This window comes from Camelus dromedarius, chromosome 6 (genome assembly GCF_036321535.1).
Source record: "Camelus dromedarius isolate mCamDro1 chromosome 6, mCamDro1.pat, whole genome shotgun sequence".
NCBI lineage: Eukaryota > Metazoa > Chordata > Mammalia > Artiodactyla > Camelidae > Camelus > Camelus dromedarius.
In genome coordinates this window covers 63,932,970-63,953,673 of record NC_087441.1, presented here as the reverse complement: position 1 = coordinate 63,953,673, position 20,704 = coordinate 63,932,970, and the positions used below count along the sequence as shown (strand labels likewise).

At 41.0% G+C, this 20,704-nt stretch overlaps 2 protein-coding genes across 17 annotated transcripts in view; one reads left to right on the top strand and one right to left on the bottom strand.

Annotated features, from left to right (window-relative positions):
• The window catches only part of UBE3D (ubiquitin protein ligase E3D), a 266,630-nt gene extending 252,742 nt beyond the window's left edge, over positions 1-13,888 (bottom strand). For 3 of the 4 annotated variants that reach the window (XM_031455976.2, XM_031455975.2, XM_031455974.2), the window contains exons 1-3: positions 13,737-13,888; positions 7,356-7,552; positions 3,793-3,883 (exon numbers count right to left, since the gene is read on the bottom strand). In XM_031455976.2, the coding sequence (XP_031311836.1) occupies positions 3,793-3,883; positions 7,356-7,552; positions 13,737-13,813 (365 nt within the window). In that variant the 5' untranslated portion in view covers positions 13,814-13,888. Of the gene's footprint in view, positions 1-3,792; positions 3,884-7,355; positions 7,553-13,462; positions 13,686-13,736 lie in introns of those variants that run through there. The other variant, XM_064486925.1, reaches the window with a different exon arrangement.
• A 2,375-nt stretch (positions 13,889-16,263) lies between these two features.
• Positions 16,264-20,704, top strand: part of DOP1A (DOP1 leucine zipper like protein A) — a 93,982-nt gene continuing 89,541 nt past the window's right edge. For all 13 annotated transcript variants that reach the window (XM_064486911.1, XM_064486917.1, XM_064486913.1 and 10 more), the window contains exon 1: positions 16,264-16,381. The gene's annotated coding sequence lies outside the window, so the exon portion shown is untranslated. The remainder of the gene's footprint in view (positions 16,382-20,704) is intronic.

Genomic DNA, 20,704 nt, shown 5'->3' with positions numbered 1-20,704 from the left:
AACTTAACCTCAGGTGGGCACCACACACACCTTATTCTGTGCAATGCTCACGACAACTTCGTGAGATAAGAATTTCCATTCCCCTATTACAGAGACAGAAAGGGAGGCTCAGAAATGTTAAGGCATCTGTATAAGTTCACAGACCAGAGGTGATAGATGATGGTGAGGTCTTAGCCTTGGTCTTCTGGGCTCCCAAACTCACTCTTTCCCTTGCAATAAACTCCCTCTCCCGGGAACACAGGAGGTCAGTAGAGGGAACAGGGAAGGTGGGATGGTGCAGACTCTATGGGGTGTGACATGCCAGCCTACAAGGGTGGCAACTTAGTTCTACAGAAAGGTGAGGAGCATTACAGAACTTTACGAGGGGGATTTCAATTTTTGCAAAGGAAGGGGAGGAAGGCAAACAAAGGTGCCTGTTTAGAGTAAAAGTTGGGCCTAAACAGGTTCCTAGATCTTCTCCATCACAAAGATTCTCTGTCCCATGACATTGTGCATGTAGTGCCAACAAACAGATCCTCAATCCACTGCAAAAGACCGCAACATCAAAATCTGCGTGATCACAGAAACGAAACGCGCCAAGACTGGCAGAGATCTGGGAGACTCAACGCACATTCCCACAAAACGTGGTATTTCAAACCTAACTTGACCCCATAGCACAGTGAAGAAAACCTGCACTGTATCCCACAGCTGCCTATGTAAGACATTGGGAGCAAGAAAGTGCCTAATTCACAAGTCATGGCAAAGATAAAAGTGTTTTTACAGCAGAAAGAAAATGTCTGATGTTTGGAAAAAACATAAAAACTTTACGAACAAAAGCTGTGTTTTAATCATGGCTCTACTGAAAGTGTGTATCTACCCAAAACCCTGAAACTTTGATAGGATCTATTTCCCAAGAGAACTTTCAAAATAAAATAGATACTGTTTCTTTTCCAAGGTAGTTTTCTGGTGAAAAAAGAAAAAAAAAACAAAAAAAAAAAAACCAAAACCTGAAGCTCTAAAAAAGAGTGAAATGATTTCTTGAAATTTCTCTCAGCTTAAGATTCTATGATGAACAGCAACATATGTTTATAATCAATTAAAATGTGCTAGTTATTTTTAATGCCTCTTAAGCATAAGCTTTTGGGGAAAATAACTTAAAATATACAATTTTAATAAATGCTACTGACTAATGGTGTGTTTAGTTAAAACTTAAACACAGACAAGAAAATGAAGTGCCTCATAACTTTAAAGGCAACCATTAATCAGGGATAATAACAGTGGTGATAACAGTTTTCACAGATGGGATTAGAAGCAAGTGGACAATAAGAATTTTAAGAAAAACATCAAATATCTAAAGCTTAAACTACAGCTGCTGGAATTTAGACAAGTTCAGCTGGCATCATCCAACTGGTGGCCTACAAATCCCATGAAATTAGATTTGCATTTATTATCATTGTGTACATAGTATGATTAGACCCTTAAAAGTATAATTGTTTTATCCCAAAAGTTTGTACAATGTTACCAGTTCAGTTTGTGCCCGTACTCTCTTTTCACCTCTTTGTTCTCTTTCATAGAAAAGTGACTATTCATAGGAGCAGTTATTTTCAGACCACAATTAAAGCTGGTCTGTCAAGTGGACCAATCAACCGGCTGGATGTTCTGACACCTCTTCTGTTTCCCTAAGTCCGTCCTGCTTGTTACCCTCTAGAGCTGGAATGCGCTCTGAGCTGCTGGGCTGACACCCAGCTCTGCAGGTGCAGGTGGAACAGGGAGGCCTGTCCAGAGACCTCAGGAGACTCTCAAATGACTGAAAATCAGGCTTATGTTTGAAAGTCTGTTTGGCCAATCAATATAATGCAAGTCTGACACAATAAGACATAACAAATTCCAAATACAACGACCATTTAGCTGTCTCTGAGACTATTCACAAAGAAGTAAATATTATTACTGTTGTTTGATATTAAGAATTGTTCTTCTCAACGAGTGAACAGTCAAAAATTGTATGGGTTCACATCAAGAGTGAATCCTAATGTAAACTATGGACTTTGATTGATAATAATGTGTCCATGTTGGTTCATCGATTGTACCAAATATGCCACACTGATGAGGATGTTGAGGGTAGGGGAGTATATATGTGTGGGTGGGGAGGGCTATGTGTGAACTCTCTGTAATTTCTGCTCAATTAGGCTGTGAACTTGAAACTGCTCTAAAAATAGTCTATTAATTAAAAACAAAAAAGGACACCTAAAAAAAAAAAGGTAAAAATAATCAAGGTTTTTGCCACTGAAAGACCAGGATATAGTTGTCTGAAGAATGCACACACACTAAATGGCCCATTTTTCAGAGACAATCGGATAAAGTATTACTGCACTTACTTTAACTAATAAAATGCAAATGTGTCAAAAGTTGTATAGGTTCAGACAATTTTTACAAAAAAACTCTGCTGAACTGGTAAAAATGTAAAATGGAGAATTTAATTGTAAGGAAACAAGGCATTGTTTGCTTTCAAGTAACCAAAACAAATGGCTAAGAACACATGATTTTAATGAAGAAAAAGACTGCTGTAATTAGCAGCTTTCCTGCACCCTGGTGCTAATAAGTATTAAAAGCTATTAATGAGTCTTAATACGTTAAACAGTCTTCAGTACCTATAATTTGCTTGACAAGAATCTTTTTCATTAAAAAAAAAAAAGGAACAAGCATTAGTCTTGCACTTTCTAAATAATTATGATTCACAGAACCAAAGGCACAACTTTTTGAGGTTCACTAATCAAAGAATTTTCATGCTGGCAGGACTCGTAAGTTTATCTAATTCACCCTCCACATTTTACAGATGAGGAAACTGAGGCCCAGAGAATTAAAGGGACTTGTTCCCAAGAAGTAAGGCTAGTTGGTTTAGCAGATCTGAACTCTGCTCCATTGCTCCTTACACAAAAGCTCCCCCTACAGATGAACCACTATATTCCAAGGTGCCTTCCAGGAAAGGATGCCTCTAATGACTTGAATTTTTTTTCTAAATCAGGAGAAAATCAAACAAAAGTTTAATAAGGTGTACATATGGGAGAAAGCCAGGAGAACTGAGAAAGTCAATGACTTGATTTTGATTACAGCACATACAAGCCTCCTTTGAAATACCTTTGGTTTTACTTTCTTCTTTTTAAGCACAGATGTCCTAACCACCCTCATGGAACATCTAACCAAGGGAGAAATGAGACCACTGGGCTGAAAGGAAGCAGTCAGCATGATGTCCTTGTGCAGATACTGGAGAAAGCATGTTTTCCCATCAAACAAAGAGCCATAGGGCATGCTGCCTAAGAATGCAATGGAAGCAAACAAGACTGACACAAAACAGAAGATGCAGTTCCTGAACAGGACGAATGGGGGCTACCGGTAACGGCTTTCATATCCACCATCCTTTTCCAATGAAACAAAAGTATCGGCCAATGATGAATATGCATATCCTTTCCAGCAAGCACACCAGGAAATACTGTGACACTCAAGTGAACTTGCTCCTCTGTAACTTCCAGGTCACAAGGGCTCACTGCTGCAGAGGCACGCCTGTTTCAGAAACTGCACATGAGAGTTAAACTAAAGCCTGAGAGAAGGAACACTCTCTTAGTTAAACCACAGAGTCACCCGGAATCCTCAGGACGTTTCAGACCTTGTCCCAGAGGGCATGCTCTGCAGCAGCCTCAACCGTTGGGGAATCTGGGCAAGGACATCCTCCCTCAGCAATTCCTTCAAAAATTCTGATGGAAAAAGAGAAAACTATTGCTAGGCACAGAGTAAATCGGTGTTAAACACATTCCTTACCTGTCCTTTATTGTGACTTCGCCGCAGGACTGGCAGTAAAACGTGTAGCATTCTTGGGCTTGTGAGCTTTGATTAAACACTGAGAACAGTTCTAGAGGAAATCAAGAGAACAGCAAACCTCAGAGGTTTGGGACAAATATATTAACATACTTAAAGAGTTTAATAGCCATAATAAATTACTACCAATAAACACTGCTTATGATCTACCCAGAAGTACACATTTAATTAGCATCATCTGATGACTCAACCAGAAGCAAATATTGTGAAGTGTTTTCGAAAACAGCAGATCTTGCTAAGTGTCTCAGAACGAAGTATTGCCCTAGATTATCCACGTAACAGACTGTTATTTCTCTCATTCTAGAAATACTAACACTAAAGATAAGGGGAAAAGAGCTATTCCTTTCATATCAAGCTAAATCCACAGAGCTTCCCCAGCCGCAGCTATCCTCTGCTATGCTTAGGTACAGATTTTCATCAGTGTGACTGCTGGTTAACAGAGTTCTTCAATTTAAGTTTAATTAGATTTAAACAAGGTTTATGTCCACTTTGGCACGTACAAATAAATTCTGTCTTGAAATTGGTCTCTATTGGGCAGGTCCCTGGGAATGAAATGGCTCCTAGGAAGACTTCGATCTTCCAAGAGCAAAGCTCAATTTCTGATTAAAGCTGTGGGAAAATGTATATTTCCCATATTATGTGAAAGAGCTGTAAAGGTAGTATATTCCTTCACTCAGTTTCCATTATTTCTTTCATAAATAAAGGAAACTTTCATTTTCAAAAAAAAACAAAAAAACAAAAAGCCAAACCCACAAAAATATTTGTCAAAAAAATCTGATGAAATGAGGTAATATTCATGAGAATCAAGCAATCTGACTTTGGCTTATTTTACTTTTTTAAGATTAAAAAGAAATTGATGCTAGAAAAGTCTAAGCCTTGGCAGCTAAAAATCCTTCTGGTTAATTTCTAGGAGTGCTCTATAGCACTAAGATGAAGCAGACAGTCATCTTTAACTGTGAGCAGATAATAAGGAGACCCACGCAATCTAAAATTTTCTTTTCATAACCAATAAACAAATTTTCAGTGAAACACTGCCCTCTTCTGCTCACCCAGCACAGTGCACAGGCCCAGGTTCAAGTCTGAACCTCCAGGTAAGCAGCTTCCTGGGAAGCACTGCCACCTGGGGGTGAATCTACTGCTGGGGCTACATCAGATTTTTACTGTAGCCCATTCTGGGTCAAAGGTCATGATCTGACCTATGCATTCAAAACTGCAATAGTTCTACTCTAGTCCTTAAAAGAGCATTCTTATAGTTGAAAAGCCAACTTTTTCAAAGCCCCGGAATACAACTGAACGCTAAAAATTCAAACCTCACTTCCTACAATAGATTTTGATTCAAGTTTATATCAGTACACACCCATCTGATATTTATTCACTCAACAAATATTTATTCACCACTTATTGTGTGGAAAGCACTAAAGCAATTAAGTACTGAGGTATCTGTTTTGCATACCCCTTCATGCTCTGCAGAACAGGCTTTTGAATGTTTTCCTTTGCAGACAGTTAAAGAAAATATGTCTTAAAGATGTAAAGAAACTGGAGACCAATGAATGCCAAGAATATGCAAACCAACACACGGCAGTCAATTTATTCTGTCCTACAGTTAAAACTAAACAATAATGTTTGCTGATTTAAATTTGCAAAAATAGTTCAAGTTTTGCTTTTTATATATTAACTGTTACAGAATATAGGTAGGCGACATGCCAGTTGTCTCTGGAAGGTCTCCATACTCCTTATGGGACCTAAAATCAGTCCCAGAAAACCAGCAGATCTGAAAACACTGTGGTTTTCATGCCTGCCTTTCCCCAGTTTCCTGATAGGACGCAAGATTCCTGCTGTTACTGTTACTGTTCATCATTGCTAAAGACACGTGATGACATCACAGGAGCCAGATTCCCACGGCTTCTTCCCTGAAACAGCACTTCCTCTGCCCATCGCTAGGTACACACAGGGAGTCTGCTAGTCTTTTTCCCATCTTGATGGCATCTTCTCTCCATGGTTATTCCTATAGCCATTCTTAGGTTTGTTCCATGCCACTTAAGCTCCAAGACATTTCTCTTTCCTACCCCTTGTTCCTAAAACCAACTCTGCCCAATTCAGACTAGCTATTCACTAACCCAGGACTTGAGCAAAAATCACTCCCCAGCAAAAAAGGAGCAAAACTCCCTATACTTCTCTTTCCAAAGCCAGGATAGAGCTCAAGAGAACACCTGACATCTCCTACATGGTTCTTCAGACAATCCTGCCAACCCACCTCTGGGATCCATGCAGCTCAAGTGAAAGTCTTAGTGCTGATGAGGCAACAGTGAAATCTCAAGTACACTTGTAAGAACTATAAACCTTCTCTGATAACAAGCACCACATCCATTTTTACAGCCTCTATTCCCCCCTTTGACATCATTTTTAGTCCTCCAACGCATATTACTTTCATGGTAAGAGAAGCAATGAACCAATAATGTTACACAATAAATTATTCTGGGAAACATTTCTATTGTCTTACTGAATCAACATGCAAATAACGAAATATTGGAAATAACAGGCATAGCAACAAAGTCAAAATATGCATCAAAGTCAATTTCAGAATCTTTATACCTTCTCTCTATTTGGAAATGTCTCTGCATGAATGAGATCATCTCCTTCATTCAGTTCTCTGGCCAAACATTACCTCCTCTCAGTGGCCTTCCCTGACCCTCATCCCCTCCTAGTCATGCCCTGTCCCATTATTCGGCTTTATTTTGCCCATAGCACTTAGCTTTGTATCCAAGTAACTTGTTCATTATCTGTTCCCACCCATTACAATGTAAGCCCCATGAGGGCAGAGACCTTCCCAGCTTGTCCACATCCGTAACCCCAGCACCTAGATCAATGAGCTAGTAAGTTGAAAGAGTGAATTTCTACATAATGCTTTAAAATCAACCAGGACTTATGTAATTGCCATCTGATTTCATCTTCAATTTTACAATTAAAGAAACAAACCAGGATACATAAAATAGATAAACAAGGTCCTACTGTATAATACCGTGAACTATATTCATTACCTTGTAATAGCCTATAATGAAAAAGAACATGAAGAGAAATATATATGTGTGTATAAATGAATCACTATGCTGTACACCAGAAATTAACACAACATTGTAAATCGACTATACTTCAATAATTTTTTTTTAAACAAAGCTGGGAATATGTGGGAAATCTCTGTACCTTCAGCTCAATTTTGCTGTGAACCTAAAAGTGCTCTAAAAAATGAAGTCTATTGTGGGGGGGAGCACTTTAAAAAAAAGCAAAAGAAACAAAGCCTCAGAAAAATTAAATGACAAGTTCAACTGCACGCAGATAATAACGGGCAGAGCTAGCAAAAAACCTAGATCTTCTGGACCCCCAGATCTTTCCATGCAGCTATGAGCAGTTGTTTTCACCTGGGAAAAGTTCAACTTTTCAAAGGGACAAGCCCCTTTGATTTCTAATGGAAAAGCAAATGCAGAGCCAGGAACGCCAGGGCTACTCACTCCTGCAAACTTCGGCCCGCACCTGCAGTCGCAGGTGCAGCCCCTCCCCAGCCACGTGCCGCAGCCCCCGGCAAGACGACGGCACCAGCCTGACCTCTGCTGGCAGCCAGAGCTCTGTGCAGCCTGCGGGCGTTTGCATCCGGAGCGAGGACGGTGTTACAGAAACTTCCAGGGGCATTCCTCCTTCCCTAGGATCTCTGGGAATTGAAAATAACACACAAGAAAATTATTTATCATTGATGAAAGCCACTTGACGAAAGAAACAAAAACGGCTAGGGATCCCTCTGTTTCTCTTCAAGACGAGCCCTAAATTGTCACTGTCCCAGAAAAGTAGCAGTGAATCGATCGTAAAGGAAACCAAGCTATACTAGGTTTAGATGAGGTCAGAGTCCTTTTCGCTGTCACTGTAACATGCAAGTTCTGGGAATATTTTTTATTATTGCTGCTGCTTTTTTAAGGTAACGGTGCATTTTTCAGCGTGCACTTTTTTCCGTAGCTAATGAATCTTGAGTACCAACTGTCTTCCATCTCAATGCTTCCTCCACCTACTCCAGCCTGGACCTCTCCCCGGGTTGCTCCTGGAGCCATTCTGCCGCACAACCTCCTTTCCTTGTGCTCCCGCCATTTCCTCCCACCAGTATCCCCGACCACAGCTCCTGTGAACCAGCACAATCAAATGCCGGCTGGTCATATACATCACGCGCTTGTTCTTCAAAGTATTTTTGGCCAGAGAATTCAACAAGGCAACACGAGACAGTGGCTTCTTCATCTTTGCATCCCTTGACCCTAGTATGCTTTTGACATTTAAGTAACAAGATATTTTCTCTGCGCCTCGCCGCCTCCACCCCAAGTAGGGGAACAAGCAAGTAAACAGGAATGATCAAGGGAGCTTTAAAACGACATTGTAATTTAAAACAACAAATACAGGGGACTATGGACGCACATGGAGGGGTGCAGGGACTACCACAGGCCCAGAACTAAGTAAATGTTATTTGAATAATGAATAGATGAGTGAGTGAAATATTCTTGCTTCTGAAGCCAGCATTTCAATGATGTTTTATTTTACCGACAGTAAATTAAAGCATGGATATTTGATCGAAGGAAGTCAGCACTACGTGAAACAAAAGGTACAGAAGAAAAAAAACTTTGTCAATTTTAGAATTTAAAAAAATAAAGAAAACAATCTAGTGATGTATGAATACCAGGCACGAAAGTACTTGCTAATCCAATCCACTACAAACACAAATCACTTGGTGTAGGCAATAAAGAGTAAAACACAGTTTAAACGTGTAAAACCCATTCTTAGTTCACAGGTTGTACCAAAACAGACCATAGGTTAGATTTGGCCCGTGGGCCAGAGTTTGCCAACCACTGCTTTAAAGATACACAACGTTTCCAATTTGCTACTTCAATGATTTTCCAACTGGACTGTGTAGTTGCACTTGGAAGTGTCTCAAGGGAAACCACTGAATTCCTAAGACCCCCGCCCCACCCACCCCTGGCTTACCACCCTTTACCCCCATCCCCTTCCTGAAAAATTCAGCCAGTTACATAGGGCCTAAGAAGCAGGTATCTTTGCAAGAGTGGGAGAGCCACCACAGCCTGGGATATATCTGAGAAACCCAGCAGGGTGAGGAGCATCCACCAAGAGGGTCGCCAGCAAGGATTTCAGATCCTAAGAGCAGTGAGGTAGAAATCTGAGCAGCAGGAGGGGATGCAGCTCAGCATGGTTTCAGAGCCTGCCTTAGTCAGCTCCAGCTACTATAACAAAATACCACAGAATGGGTGGCTTCAACAGTAGACATTTATTTTTATAGTTCTGGAGGCTGGGAAGTCCCACATCAAGATTGAGTTCTTGGGGAGGGCCCGTCTGGCTTGCAGACAGCAGCCTTCTCACGTATCCTGACACGGCAGAGAGGGGAAACTCTGGTGTCTCTTCTTATAAGGACACTAATTCCATCATGGTGGCTCCTACCTCATGACCTCACAGAAACCTAGGTACCTCCCAAAGGCCCCATCTCCTGATACCATCACATGGGGTTTCATTCAATTCATTTAACATATGAATTTTGAGGAGACAAAAACATTCAGTCTGTAACATAGCCCAAGCAGGTGAGTGGAGGGAAGGGAAGTGGCAAAGGATGCCAACAGAAGGTTAAACACATAGAGTGGAATTGACCGAGTAAAGACATGTCATGAGGATGATGGAAGCCAAGATTCTCACTGTGGGAGAACAGTTACAAAAGGGAGAAAACCAGAATGGATCCTATAACAGTAGACTAGAATTTGAAATTCCTGGGTGAAGTCATGGTTTCCAATGTATATAAACAGAGTAATAAATATAGATATATATGTATGTGTATTAAGACAGATTTACAAACATACACATACACACTCATACATAATACATACATGAACATCATACATATGTCACACACACACTCTAGTTCTGTCTACCAGAGGGCCTGGGAGAAGTGACTCTCCAACAGCAATGAGCACATATAGTGCCCAGATCTTGGTTTCTAAAGGTCATTTTCCACTTAAAAACAAAGGAACAAAAACAAAAGAACACAGCGTTTCTTGCAAAAATAACTACATCAAGGGCTGAGACAGGAAAAGAATGAGATGAGCCTGAAACATCTTTCTGTGCAACAAAGTAAAGAATAAATCAATGATAGGGACATGTCAAAAAAAAAACTTCAGAGAAGTCATCTTGAAGGGCCTCCCCCTGGCCACATCTGGTGGTAATTTGAGCAAAAAAGTAACCCACAGAACCATGGGTCTATACTGATGTAAATGAATGAATGAATAAAATCAAAGTATGATGAGGAACAGGCTATCTACATAGCCTCAAAGGACCTCTCCAATTAATACTTATGGATTATGAAGAGAAAATGAGTGACTTTACGATCAAGAAGCCTGGCAGACACCACCTTATTTAAGTGCCCAAAGTTAACGTGAACTTTAACGGAACAAATCAAAATCATGTGCCACTTGATAGGATGCAACGAGAACAGAGCATCAATTCTGTGATATTCCTGCCAAAGATATATAACCTGAATCTAATCTTCAGGAAACATAAGTCAAAACCAAACGGAGGGATAGTTTACAAAATAACTGGGCTGTAATCTTAGAAAGTGTTAGTATCATTAAAATTAAGGGAAACCGAGGAACTCTCCCAGACTGAAAGAGAAATGGAAACATGATAATGCCATGTGTTATTCTGAGCTGGATTCCTGTGCTGTTACAGATATTAGACAACTGGAAACACTTGAATAAGGTCTGAGTATAAAGATGGGAGAATCATTTCCCAGTTTTGAGAGCTGCATGCTGGTTACGGAAGACAATGCCCTTATTTGTAGGAAATCCACAGTAGAGTACTCAGGAGTGACAGCAGCTCACTCTCAAGTTCAAGACTGTTCCAAAACAGTTTTTGAGACCCTAATTGTCCATTTCTTTTATATGGAAGGCTTTTGTCACTATTCTCTTGTACTCCTTCAGGTGTCACATCCTGCTCAAAACTCTCTAATAACTTCACATCTCACCCTGAGACCAAGCTAAAGTCCGTTTCAGTGGTCCCAGAGCGAGCTGTTAAAATTCCAGGCATTTTGCAAATCAGTTGACCTTACTTTAGTAGTATGGCATCCTCTATGGTGAAAGTATTTACACCACAGGATCAGTCAGTCAGGGAGGAGTTTTGTCCGTTTGTTTGGTTTTCCTGGAGAGCAGGTGGTTAAACATTTACCAGCGCACCACTGTAAGACCCTTAACTATGTGTCCCACCAGTCCACACACATCCCTGCATACTTTCTGTTCTCTCAGAGGGAAACAGTCTTCCACTGCGTATCATATAGTCCAAACCTCACTCCTTTCAGTTTATTGCTAAAATCTTGCTTTCTCGTTTGGAACAAGGCGTTGGAATTTTCTCTCCCTTTTTCTGTTTCTTTTTTTCTAAGTACATATCTCAATTCATTATAACATATATTTGTGTATTTTCCACCCACCTCTTGCCCACAGCCACCATTAGACTACACACTCATTGAGAACAAGTACAACCTATCTGGAGAATGGTTTAGCAATTTCTTGTAAAGTAAAGCCTCCATCTACCCTATGACACAGCAAAAATCCGTATGCAACAATGCACAGCAGCTTTATTCATAATAAGCAGGCTCTAGAAACACACAAAATATCCAGCATAGAAGAATGGAGAAATGAACTGTCATAGAGTCACACAGTGGAAAACTAGTCAGCAGGAAAAAGAATGGACTATTGATATATGCAGTGACACAGATGAAACACGAATCTCAGAAACACTGTTGAAGGAAAGCAGTCAGAAACAAACAGGCACGGGGGCAAGGAGGGTATAGCTCAAGTGGCAGAGTGCATGCTTAGCATACCCATGGTCCTGGGTTCAATCCCCAGCACCTCCTCTAAAAATAAACAAGTAAACCTAATTACCTCCCCTCAAAAGATAAATAAATGAATTGAAAAAAAAAAAACAAGTGCATACTGTGTCAGTCCACTTAGACATAGTTCAAGAAATGGCAAACTAACCTTTGCTGAATGAAATCAGAACAGTGGTTGCTTTTAGAGTAGGGGGGATTGACTGATGATAAAACTCAATAGCCAAAGACCAACAGGGACAACCAGTAGTCCAGCAAAGTTAGGTTTGTTAACTTACTTAAACAGGGAAGAGTAATCCAGGAGAACAGTGAAGGGCCCCTTTGATGAGAGGAAGTAGGGAGGTTGTCTTGCTTTGCTTTGCTTTGTGTTAGGTGTGGGTTCCAAATAACCTTAAGAGATGAATTTGAATTGCACACGCAGCACTTTTTTGAACTTATGATTTGAGAAGAGGCGGGGGCAGAAACGGAGGGGAGAAAGAGAAAGAACAGTAATAAACATTGTCCTCATTTCACAATTGAAAAAATTCAAATTAAAGGATTCTGCTCTGGTGAAGAAGCTGTTAGGCAGTTAGATAGAAATGAGCACTAGGCAGGGGGAGAGGATGGAAAGGAACAACCAAGAAAATAACAGTATGTCTGCACTTAGGATAAGGGACTCCCGAAACTTTTACTTTCTCTAAACGAGGGCCAGCAAAAGAAGCCAGTTAAGATCAAAACCCTGTAGCTGCCTGTAAGAGAAGAACTCAGCGGAACTTGACCCAATGAACCTGCCCAAAAGGGGATGGGAGTGCCAGAGCACAAGAAACCTGAGTTTTCAATCCACCTGAGTACAAGGAACCTGAGCTGTCAATCAGCCTGATCACTCAAAGAACCTGAGACTCAAATGAATCAATCACGAAAACGCCCCTAAGCCAGGATATAAAAACAGGAAAAACAAAGGAACGCCATTTTTCCTCTCTTGCATGGGCCAGCTCCCAGTTCTCGGGAGTCTACTATCTTTCACTACCTTTTTACTTCACTAATAAAAATCTTGCTTATATCACGCTTTTTGTCTCTCATTAAAAATTCCTTGGGGGATGCTAAGAACCAAGGTAATTATTTTCCTTTTCCCGGTAACAAAGCTTGGATTTGAATCCAGTTCTCAAGCTAAATCCAAAACTGCCACACCAGATTCCTAGCTGATTTCAGAAAACTAGAGAAGGCGAAGCATCAGTCTACCTCAGAGTGGAGCTGTGTAATAAAATTTTCAGGATTTTAACATCTAATTTACTCTGCTGGAAACAGCAGTCACAAAGGAAAAGTCGACGGACCACATACTACCAAACAAAAAACACTTTTCCCACTAGTTCCTTCTTTGTCTAATGAATAGCAAGGTAAAGGCTTGTAGACTTCTCATTGAAGCTCGGAATATGAATAAAAGAATGAGCTCCAAGAAATCTGCAAACTTTGCTAGTAGTTCACCGAACACGTGTTTATTGAACCACTGTGTCAATAAACTCTGCATAGAGAACAGTTTGGAGAGAAAAAAAAATTACCAGAGTTCGTGTACAAAACAGGAAGCTCTCACACTGGAACAGAACTTTTAACGAGGGTCCCAAAAAGAGGCAAATAAAGCTTTTTTTTTTCTTTTTGGGGGCACAGATTTGCTGGAAATACAGGGCACTGTCAGTGGTACATTAGGGTTCCTCAAACTTTAAGGTTCACCTCAATCCTGGGAAGCGTGTTAAAATGTCACTTCAGAGTCAGCATTTCTGGTGTGGGGTGAGCAATGCATTCCTAAAAACTCCCAGGTGATGTCGAGACTGCCAGTCGAAGGGGAACGAGGACCCTGGGGTGGGGACACTCCACTTTGAGAGGCTCTAAGAAGCTGGAAAAAAACCTCCACAATCCGTCCTTCCGAGGCAGGCGGAGCCGGCCCGGGCAGCAGAAAAGCGAGCTAGGCTGCGCCCGGGAGCCCGCACTCCACCGCCGGCCTTACCCCAGGATCAGCAGCGCGCTCTGCAGCCGCGTCCGCACCTCCAGGAACACGCGCGCCGGCGCCACAGCCGCCGCCATGGCGGCCGCCCAGCCGGGAGTCCTGCCCAACTGGAGCGACACGGCCCCGGCGCGGCTGCACGTGCGGCCGGAGCACGAGCGGCGGCGGCGGCGCCCGCGCCCGCGCCCGCGCGGGCCTCCCGGACCCCGGCGGCCGGCGGCCTGCCAGCCCACAGCGCCACCTGCCGGGCGGAGAGCGCGCCGCCGCGACGTCTCGATCTAGGGGGCGTGAGCATTTTCAAATCCGGACTATGGGAGTGAGCGCTGAGCAAAGTGGGCGGGGAGAGCCAAACTGTCCTCCCACCCTGCTGACCTGATGCGTCAGGCTCCCTGGAAATGACCTTCAAAATCAGACCCCGAGTACAGTCCTTTGGCTATCGTGGATAGGAATGAGGCTGGACGAAAGGGTGATGATGGAGGCGGGGCTATATAGGCAGGCATTGTGCCCAGGAACCGAGTTCCCCACCCCAAGTACACTTTACCTTTCGTTTTCTTCTAAGTTAATGAACTAGCGTCTCTTTTTTATGAATGCTGGTCGGTCATTTAGTAGCTCTCCTCTGTCTGAGGCAACAAATGTCCAGGATTTAGTTGGCATTGTTTCTCAATTTAGACCCCATCGCTCCAAGATGGAAATGGTGGCGAAAATGTGATGTTTTCTGTTACCCATGCAGAAGAGAGTGTGGTTAAATCCAGTATGAATCACAGGATTAAGCATCCTATAATCTCTGTAAAGAAGATGAGAATGATTTCATATGTACATTTCCACGATTCACTTTAGCAAAAGTAATAACTGATTCAGGGAAGTTGTAATCTCATTGCTACCAAAAGATGATTTTGGAAAGTCTGACCCAGTAAAGAAAAGGATCCAGTATAATGTAAGTACTTATCATGGGAAAATACTAAAATACAAGGCCATGGTAGAATTATAATAAGTATTCATTTAAAGCAAGAAGCTTAAGAAAAAGAAATGAACCAGAAACAATGATTGCTTGTATGCAGAAAATTGTATATTTATTGATGTTCAAATTTATCATTTTATGGTCATAATTACCATATATCAAACATATTAATTGGAAGATTTTTCCAAATAAATAATAAAGCTGTGTCCCTAGAGATACTAGTTTAAGACAATTTTTCTAAAATCCATATTTGGAGTTTTTAAAGTTTGTTGTTTTGCTTCAGAAATTCCTGTATCCATCAGAATTAATTCAAAATCATGGATGGAGGTAACAATGCAGTTAACAGAATTAAATTTACTGCTATTTCTTCTCAAACAATGGTAATGAAGGGTGATGATTTTGATGGAAGAAATTTTCACATATTAGGTAGGTTATGGGAAACACATTCTGGCTTGAACGTTAAGCTAACAGAAACAGCCTATTTGTGTCCTACTAAATATGCATTGTACATCTGCCTTAACCATTAAAGAAAAGAATGCAATAAAAAAAGCAATCAAAATGGAGCCAGCTGGCCATTGCGGACATGGTCTCAGACACATTTCTGCATCACTAAGAAACTGTATTTTCTGAACTATATCAGATTCAAGGACACATCCAGCCATTGTCAAAACAGTATCTGCTAGCAGCTACCAGCTGCAACTTTTTAGTACTGAGTTCTCCCCTTCTAACTATGCAACCATTTTGGAACTCAACCAATCCTTACTTAACAAGCACCTTTACTTCTTGCCAACTCCAATTCTAAGTCTTGACAAATAACTCATGAAATTGTGCGTGTTTTTAAGCTTCCCGTATTTTGTAGTTCAGTGGAACACAAGTCAAGTGTTTCTTCAATCTGTGTTTCCCAGGCTGTAGTCCTCAATTTGGCTTAAATAAAACTCTTTTCTATTTCTGTCATATACTAGTTTATTATTTCCCTCCACATTTTCAACACCTCACATCTTCCACCTTTACTTCTCAAGGCTATTCAGTGCTTAGCTGACACATTATATTTAAACATATACTATTCTTAACACAGCATGCTCTTCATAATTGGTGTTTGTTTAGTTTTAAAGATTGCTATATTTCATATTATAGTCACACATTAGCAAAAGAACTCATTTTTGACCCTTCGTTTTAGGCAAAAAGGTGCAATCCTCCATGTAACTACATGATTTAGAGAGTTCTAGAATCAAAATTGGTCCTAACGTGATAACAACTATTTGTTTCCTAACTTCACAAGTCGTCTAAACTCTCTGGGCTTTGAGTTCCTCACATGAAATGTTGAGAATTAGTTAAATAGTACCTAAATCATTATTCAAATACTGTTTAAAAGCTGTTTTCAATCAAGATGGGGAGGGCCCTGGCGAGTTGAAAACACCTGCTACACCCATTCCAGGTCCATTTCCTCTTTCGGCGGCGATGGGCCGCTTCCCCGACCGTCCGCTTGAGGGCGCTATGGTGACATCTAGAGCCGGCAGCCAAGGAACGGACAGGGGGCGGGGACCGAAGGCCGCGGACGTCGACGCCGGCGTGGGCGCGGGCGCAGTGCACGCTGGGAGCTGTCACTAGGCCCTTCGGCTCCCGGCCTCCCTGTAGCTGCCGCGGTTGCCAGGAGAGCGGCGCCGGCAGGGAGCGGCCGAACCCACGGCAGGTAACAGCGTCCCCGCCCCCAGCGCGGTCGCGAGGCCGGCCGCCGGCCCTGGACGGCTTCCTGGGCCCGGCTCGTTCCTGAGACGCGGGGACGCCCCGCGGGTCCGCTGCTGTGGCGTCGGGGGTGTTGCCGCCCTGGCCCCGCCTGGAGCCGCAAAGCCGGCCGGCCGCCCTCTGGTTTCCGTGGAGGCGGCAGCTGCGTGGGGACCGGCAGGCCGGAGCCGGGGCCGGGCGGAGGCGCGAGGATGGCTGGGGCCGGGGTGGGCGGAGGTGGGGCCAGGCCGGGGCGCCTGGTGGCGGGGCCGAGACTCCTGCGCAGGGCCGAACGGCGCGCGAGGTTGGGGTGGAGGTCGCACCTGTGCGGTGGAAGCGAGCGGACGCACCTCTTTGCTGGCCAAATCGAGGCATCGTGCGGTCTCTTGCGGGGGGGGGGGGGCGGTTCTTTTAAGATTGAGGCTGCACGAATACCTGTCCTGGTTAATGTTCCGTGTAGAGGGTGGGAAAGGAGTGTAGAAGTTTATTAGAGGAAGTCAGCTTAGTCATAAGGAAGTTGTTAACAATCATCACCTTTGATTCTCAAGCGTTTTGAAGTTGCAACATAACAATAGTCACTTGTTCGGTCTCCTCCATTCTTTTCACCTACCCAGAGGGGGGAGGGGTGGCATACTACTTTTTTCAAGCTAGGTAAATTGTGTTTTGATTATTCTTACACTTTCTTAGAGTTCTGTGGAGTTTGGGAAATACAAAGTTTGGGAAAATCTGATTGGGAGATATTATTTAAAGGAATCAAAACTTTTTTTTTTTTTTTTGGTAATTACAGAAAAAAAAAAGATAGGAGAAAAGTGTTTGCCTGACAAATAAGCCCTGAATTATTGAGAGACAAAAATCTCTCAATTTCCATGTTGTTTGCTGTCTTGATGTAGACATAAGATCATGCATTTTATTATAGGTAACATGTGTCAGCTTTAGGCACTAAATAACTTACCACCTGATAAACAGCAGTGATTTAGTTGAGCTGACAGAAGTTATAGCAATAGTAAAGCAAAACCAGTTGGAGTGCAAATGCTTTATTTTAAAATGATTACTTTCAGCCCCTCTGAACTAAATCATTCCCCAGAATTACTTAACAAGAGCAAATCTCCAGGTGATCCTGATTATTAGGAGACTTGACGAATTAAAACCATTTAAGTTAATACATAAACCAGAAAATAACAACATAACCAAAATGTTAAGTGTAAATTAAATGTTGTTAATTAAATGTTTGCTTATATGCAAAGGAGACCTATTTAATAGTTATGTTAGTGGAATAGAGCTCTGGTCTGGGAACTAGAGATTTTCATCTGAGTCCTTTGTTCTCCTGCTAATCAGGTATGAGCTCTCTGGGTCTCAGTTTCCTCATCTGTTTAAAGGAATTGCATCAGATCAGAGTTCTCCAAACTTACGTTTCCCCTAAACACTGTTCTGAACCCATTAATAGGCTTACTGCCCCCAAAACATTATTCCATGGAAAATAATTTGGGAGCACATTGGGTTAAATCAGGTTTAACTTTTGATTTGCTTTTAACTGTAGGACGTCTCAAAACCTTTACTACTGTGCTAATATGCATGTAAACCTCTAGGGTGCAAGCTTCCAGGGGGAAGTTACTGAAGCATTCCCCAAACTTACCTGACCAGAGAGCAAATTTTTTCGTGGCGAACCTGTTAACATCTCCTAGAATGTAATTACATAGAATACCAATTTGAAAATTACTGTAGTTGAGCTGAGTCCCCTTTCAGCTCTGAAATTCCCTACGTTGTATGTTTCTGTGGCTTTCAGTTTAAGCTTTCCAGAGCCTGAAGATAGTGGCAATGCAGTGGTATAACAAACGGCTTATAGTTTCCTTAATGAAGTATTAATATTAAGGATTCATATAGGTTTCCGTGAGCTTTGATGCTTTAATTTATGGCAAAAGTATATCTTCTTTTTTTCTGGTCTCTTGATGCCTTTCTATAACTGTAATTAATTCATGTTTGGAATTTGATTTTGTGGTCAAGTTGCTGACTTTATTAAGAATGCCCTTATAAAGTTCTAACAAGTAAAGACTTCTTGATAATGGCATTGCTTTTTCTATGACTTCCCTCCCTCTCTAGTCGTGAATTCTTACTATGAAATGTATAAAAACCACTTGAAATGTACTTAATAATTAATAACTAATTTTAAAAGCTTATCTCATTGAAGAGTTGAAAGTTAAAATGTAAATTCTAAGGCAGTTACTTCTAATTTGCTTACAAACAGGATCTAAGTATTGAATACAATCTCAAATCATGGTGTGTCACTAAGCACACAATCAGTGTGCCTACTTCCACCTATTCTTTGTTACTTTGTTAGGGGTGTGTACTATTAATGTGCTCCTTTGTTTGCAGGAGTGGGGAACAGTACATTTAATTTTACTAGGTAGACCTTAATTCAGATAAGCTGTCTCCTGAAATGAAACTTAAGTAGAAGTATGGAGTAAATTTTACTGAAAACTTATTATGTGAAAGTAAGTACTTTTGATCCCATTGTCTTTGAATTTGGATCCCTCCCTTCTCTGTTGTGTGTACCTCCCCCTCCCTAAGCTATCCATCCAAGCCTGAAACCTCAATGATTTTTCATTGCATAGGCCAAAGGTGTGGTATCACGTTTATCAAGGAAAAATTTACATGTAATAATGTACACTCATCTTATCTGTACATTATATGCACACCCATGTAACCATCACCGCAGTCAAGATTTACAGTGTCACCCACCACCAGGCCTGTATTGTTACACTTTTCTTCTCGAATGCTTGCCCTGTCTCTGCATGTCTCAATCATACCCATTAAGTCCTAGTTCAAGTGCCACCTTGTCTGTGAATCCTTTTTTGATTACCTCATTTTGAAGTAAATACCTTCTCTTCTCACATTACTGTTTTTCTGTCTTTGAACATTCATTCTTTTCTGTCCTTCATGATGACAGAATGAATAGTGTGTTCATAGTAAGCACTTAACGTTTGTTGGCCTAGTGGATAAATGTGTATCTCTCAAACTTGACTGAGTCACATTCTTACAGCATCTTCAAAATTTTGGCCATGTCTGTTTACTTCCTGTGTACTTACTTTCTTCATATTTATGAATGTAATTATTTACATAATTTTTAAAGGAAACTTGAAATAATCACCATAAATAAAAAGCAGATATCACTTGCCACAAACAGAAAGTAGATATAAAGATAAGATGATAAAAACAAGGTAGGGTATAGCTCAAGTGGTAGGGCGCCTGCTTGGCATGCATAAGGTCCTGATTTCACTCCCCGCTACCTCCACCAAAAATAGATAAATAAATAAAATAAATCACACACACACCCCAAAAAGATAAAAACAATGAAAACAAAACAGTTTTGTTAAATTTGAGAAACTGTTACCTACTGAAGACAGCTGAGGTTTGCTGTTCTTTCTTTAAAAAGGAGATTAGCAAGAATTACAGGCATATAGAGAATGTTCTAGCACCAATCTGAGACTTTCTGATGTAGTTAGAGGAATTGATTCAGTATCACTTTGCCCTGTCCTTGGGCCCCATAAAATCATCTCACATCTGATTTGTGGTCAAAATTTGAGAGACACTGGGTTAATCAGGGCCTGAAAATTCCTTAGAATTTTATCAGTGAAAGAATGGGGAAATAAAGCCTCAGTTGCAAATTAAAAAGTGTACTGAGTTTAGTCTTGTATTGTTAGAGTTAAATATGATCATTATTGAACCAGGTGTTTATTTTTTTTCAAAAATATTTTTAATGTTAGTAATGTTAATTTTACAAATAAAACACCTTTTTGTTATTATGGTACATTAACTTTAAGATATATCTTTGAGTGTAATGAAATAAATCTAAATCTAAAAGCCAGTTGGAGCCTTTTTTGTGACAAAGTGGTGACTGTTGATTCAGGAGTGATGAAATGTTAATAGTACGTTTATCTGACAAACCTATAAAAGTAGATGAGGTAATAAACTTAAAAGAGTCTGAAATCTATTTCTTTCTCTCATCAGTTCTTAAGTTTGAGCTATATCTTAATATTTCCATCTCACAGAAGACATTTATGACCTTTTTTCTTATATGGTAATGAAACATTCTCCTCTTATGGAGTTTTACATGAACAGGCAAGAAAATAAATTCCCTACTCATGTTCTATAAAATACACTTTGTATCTCAACTTGCTGAGATTGTTTACAGGCATACATCTCTATTATGCACTTAAAATGTGTAAATTGCCATTATTTTGTGTTCGTGAACAAAGAGTCCGGGTAAATAGACTATTTAGTTTGGTGCTACTCT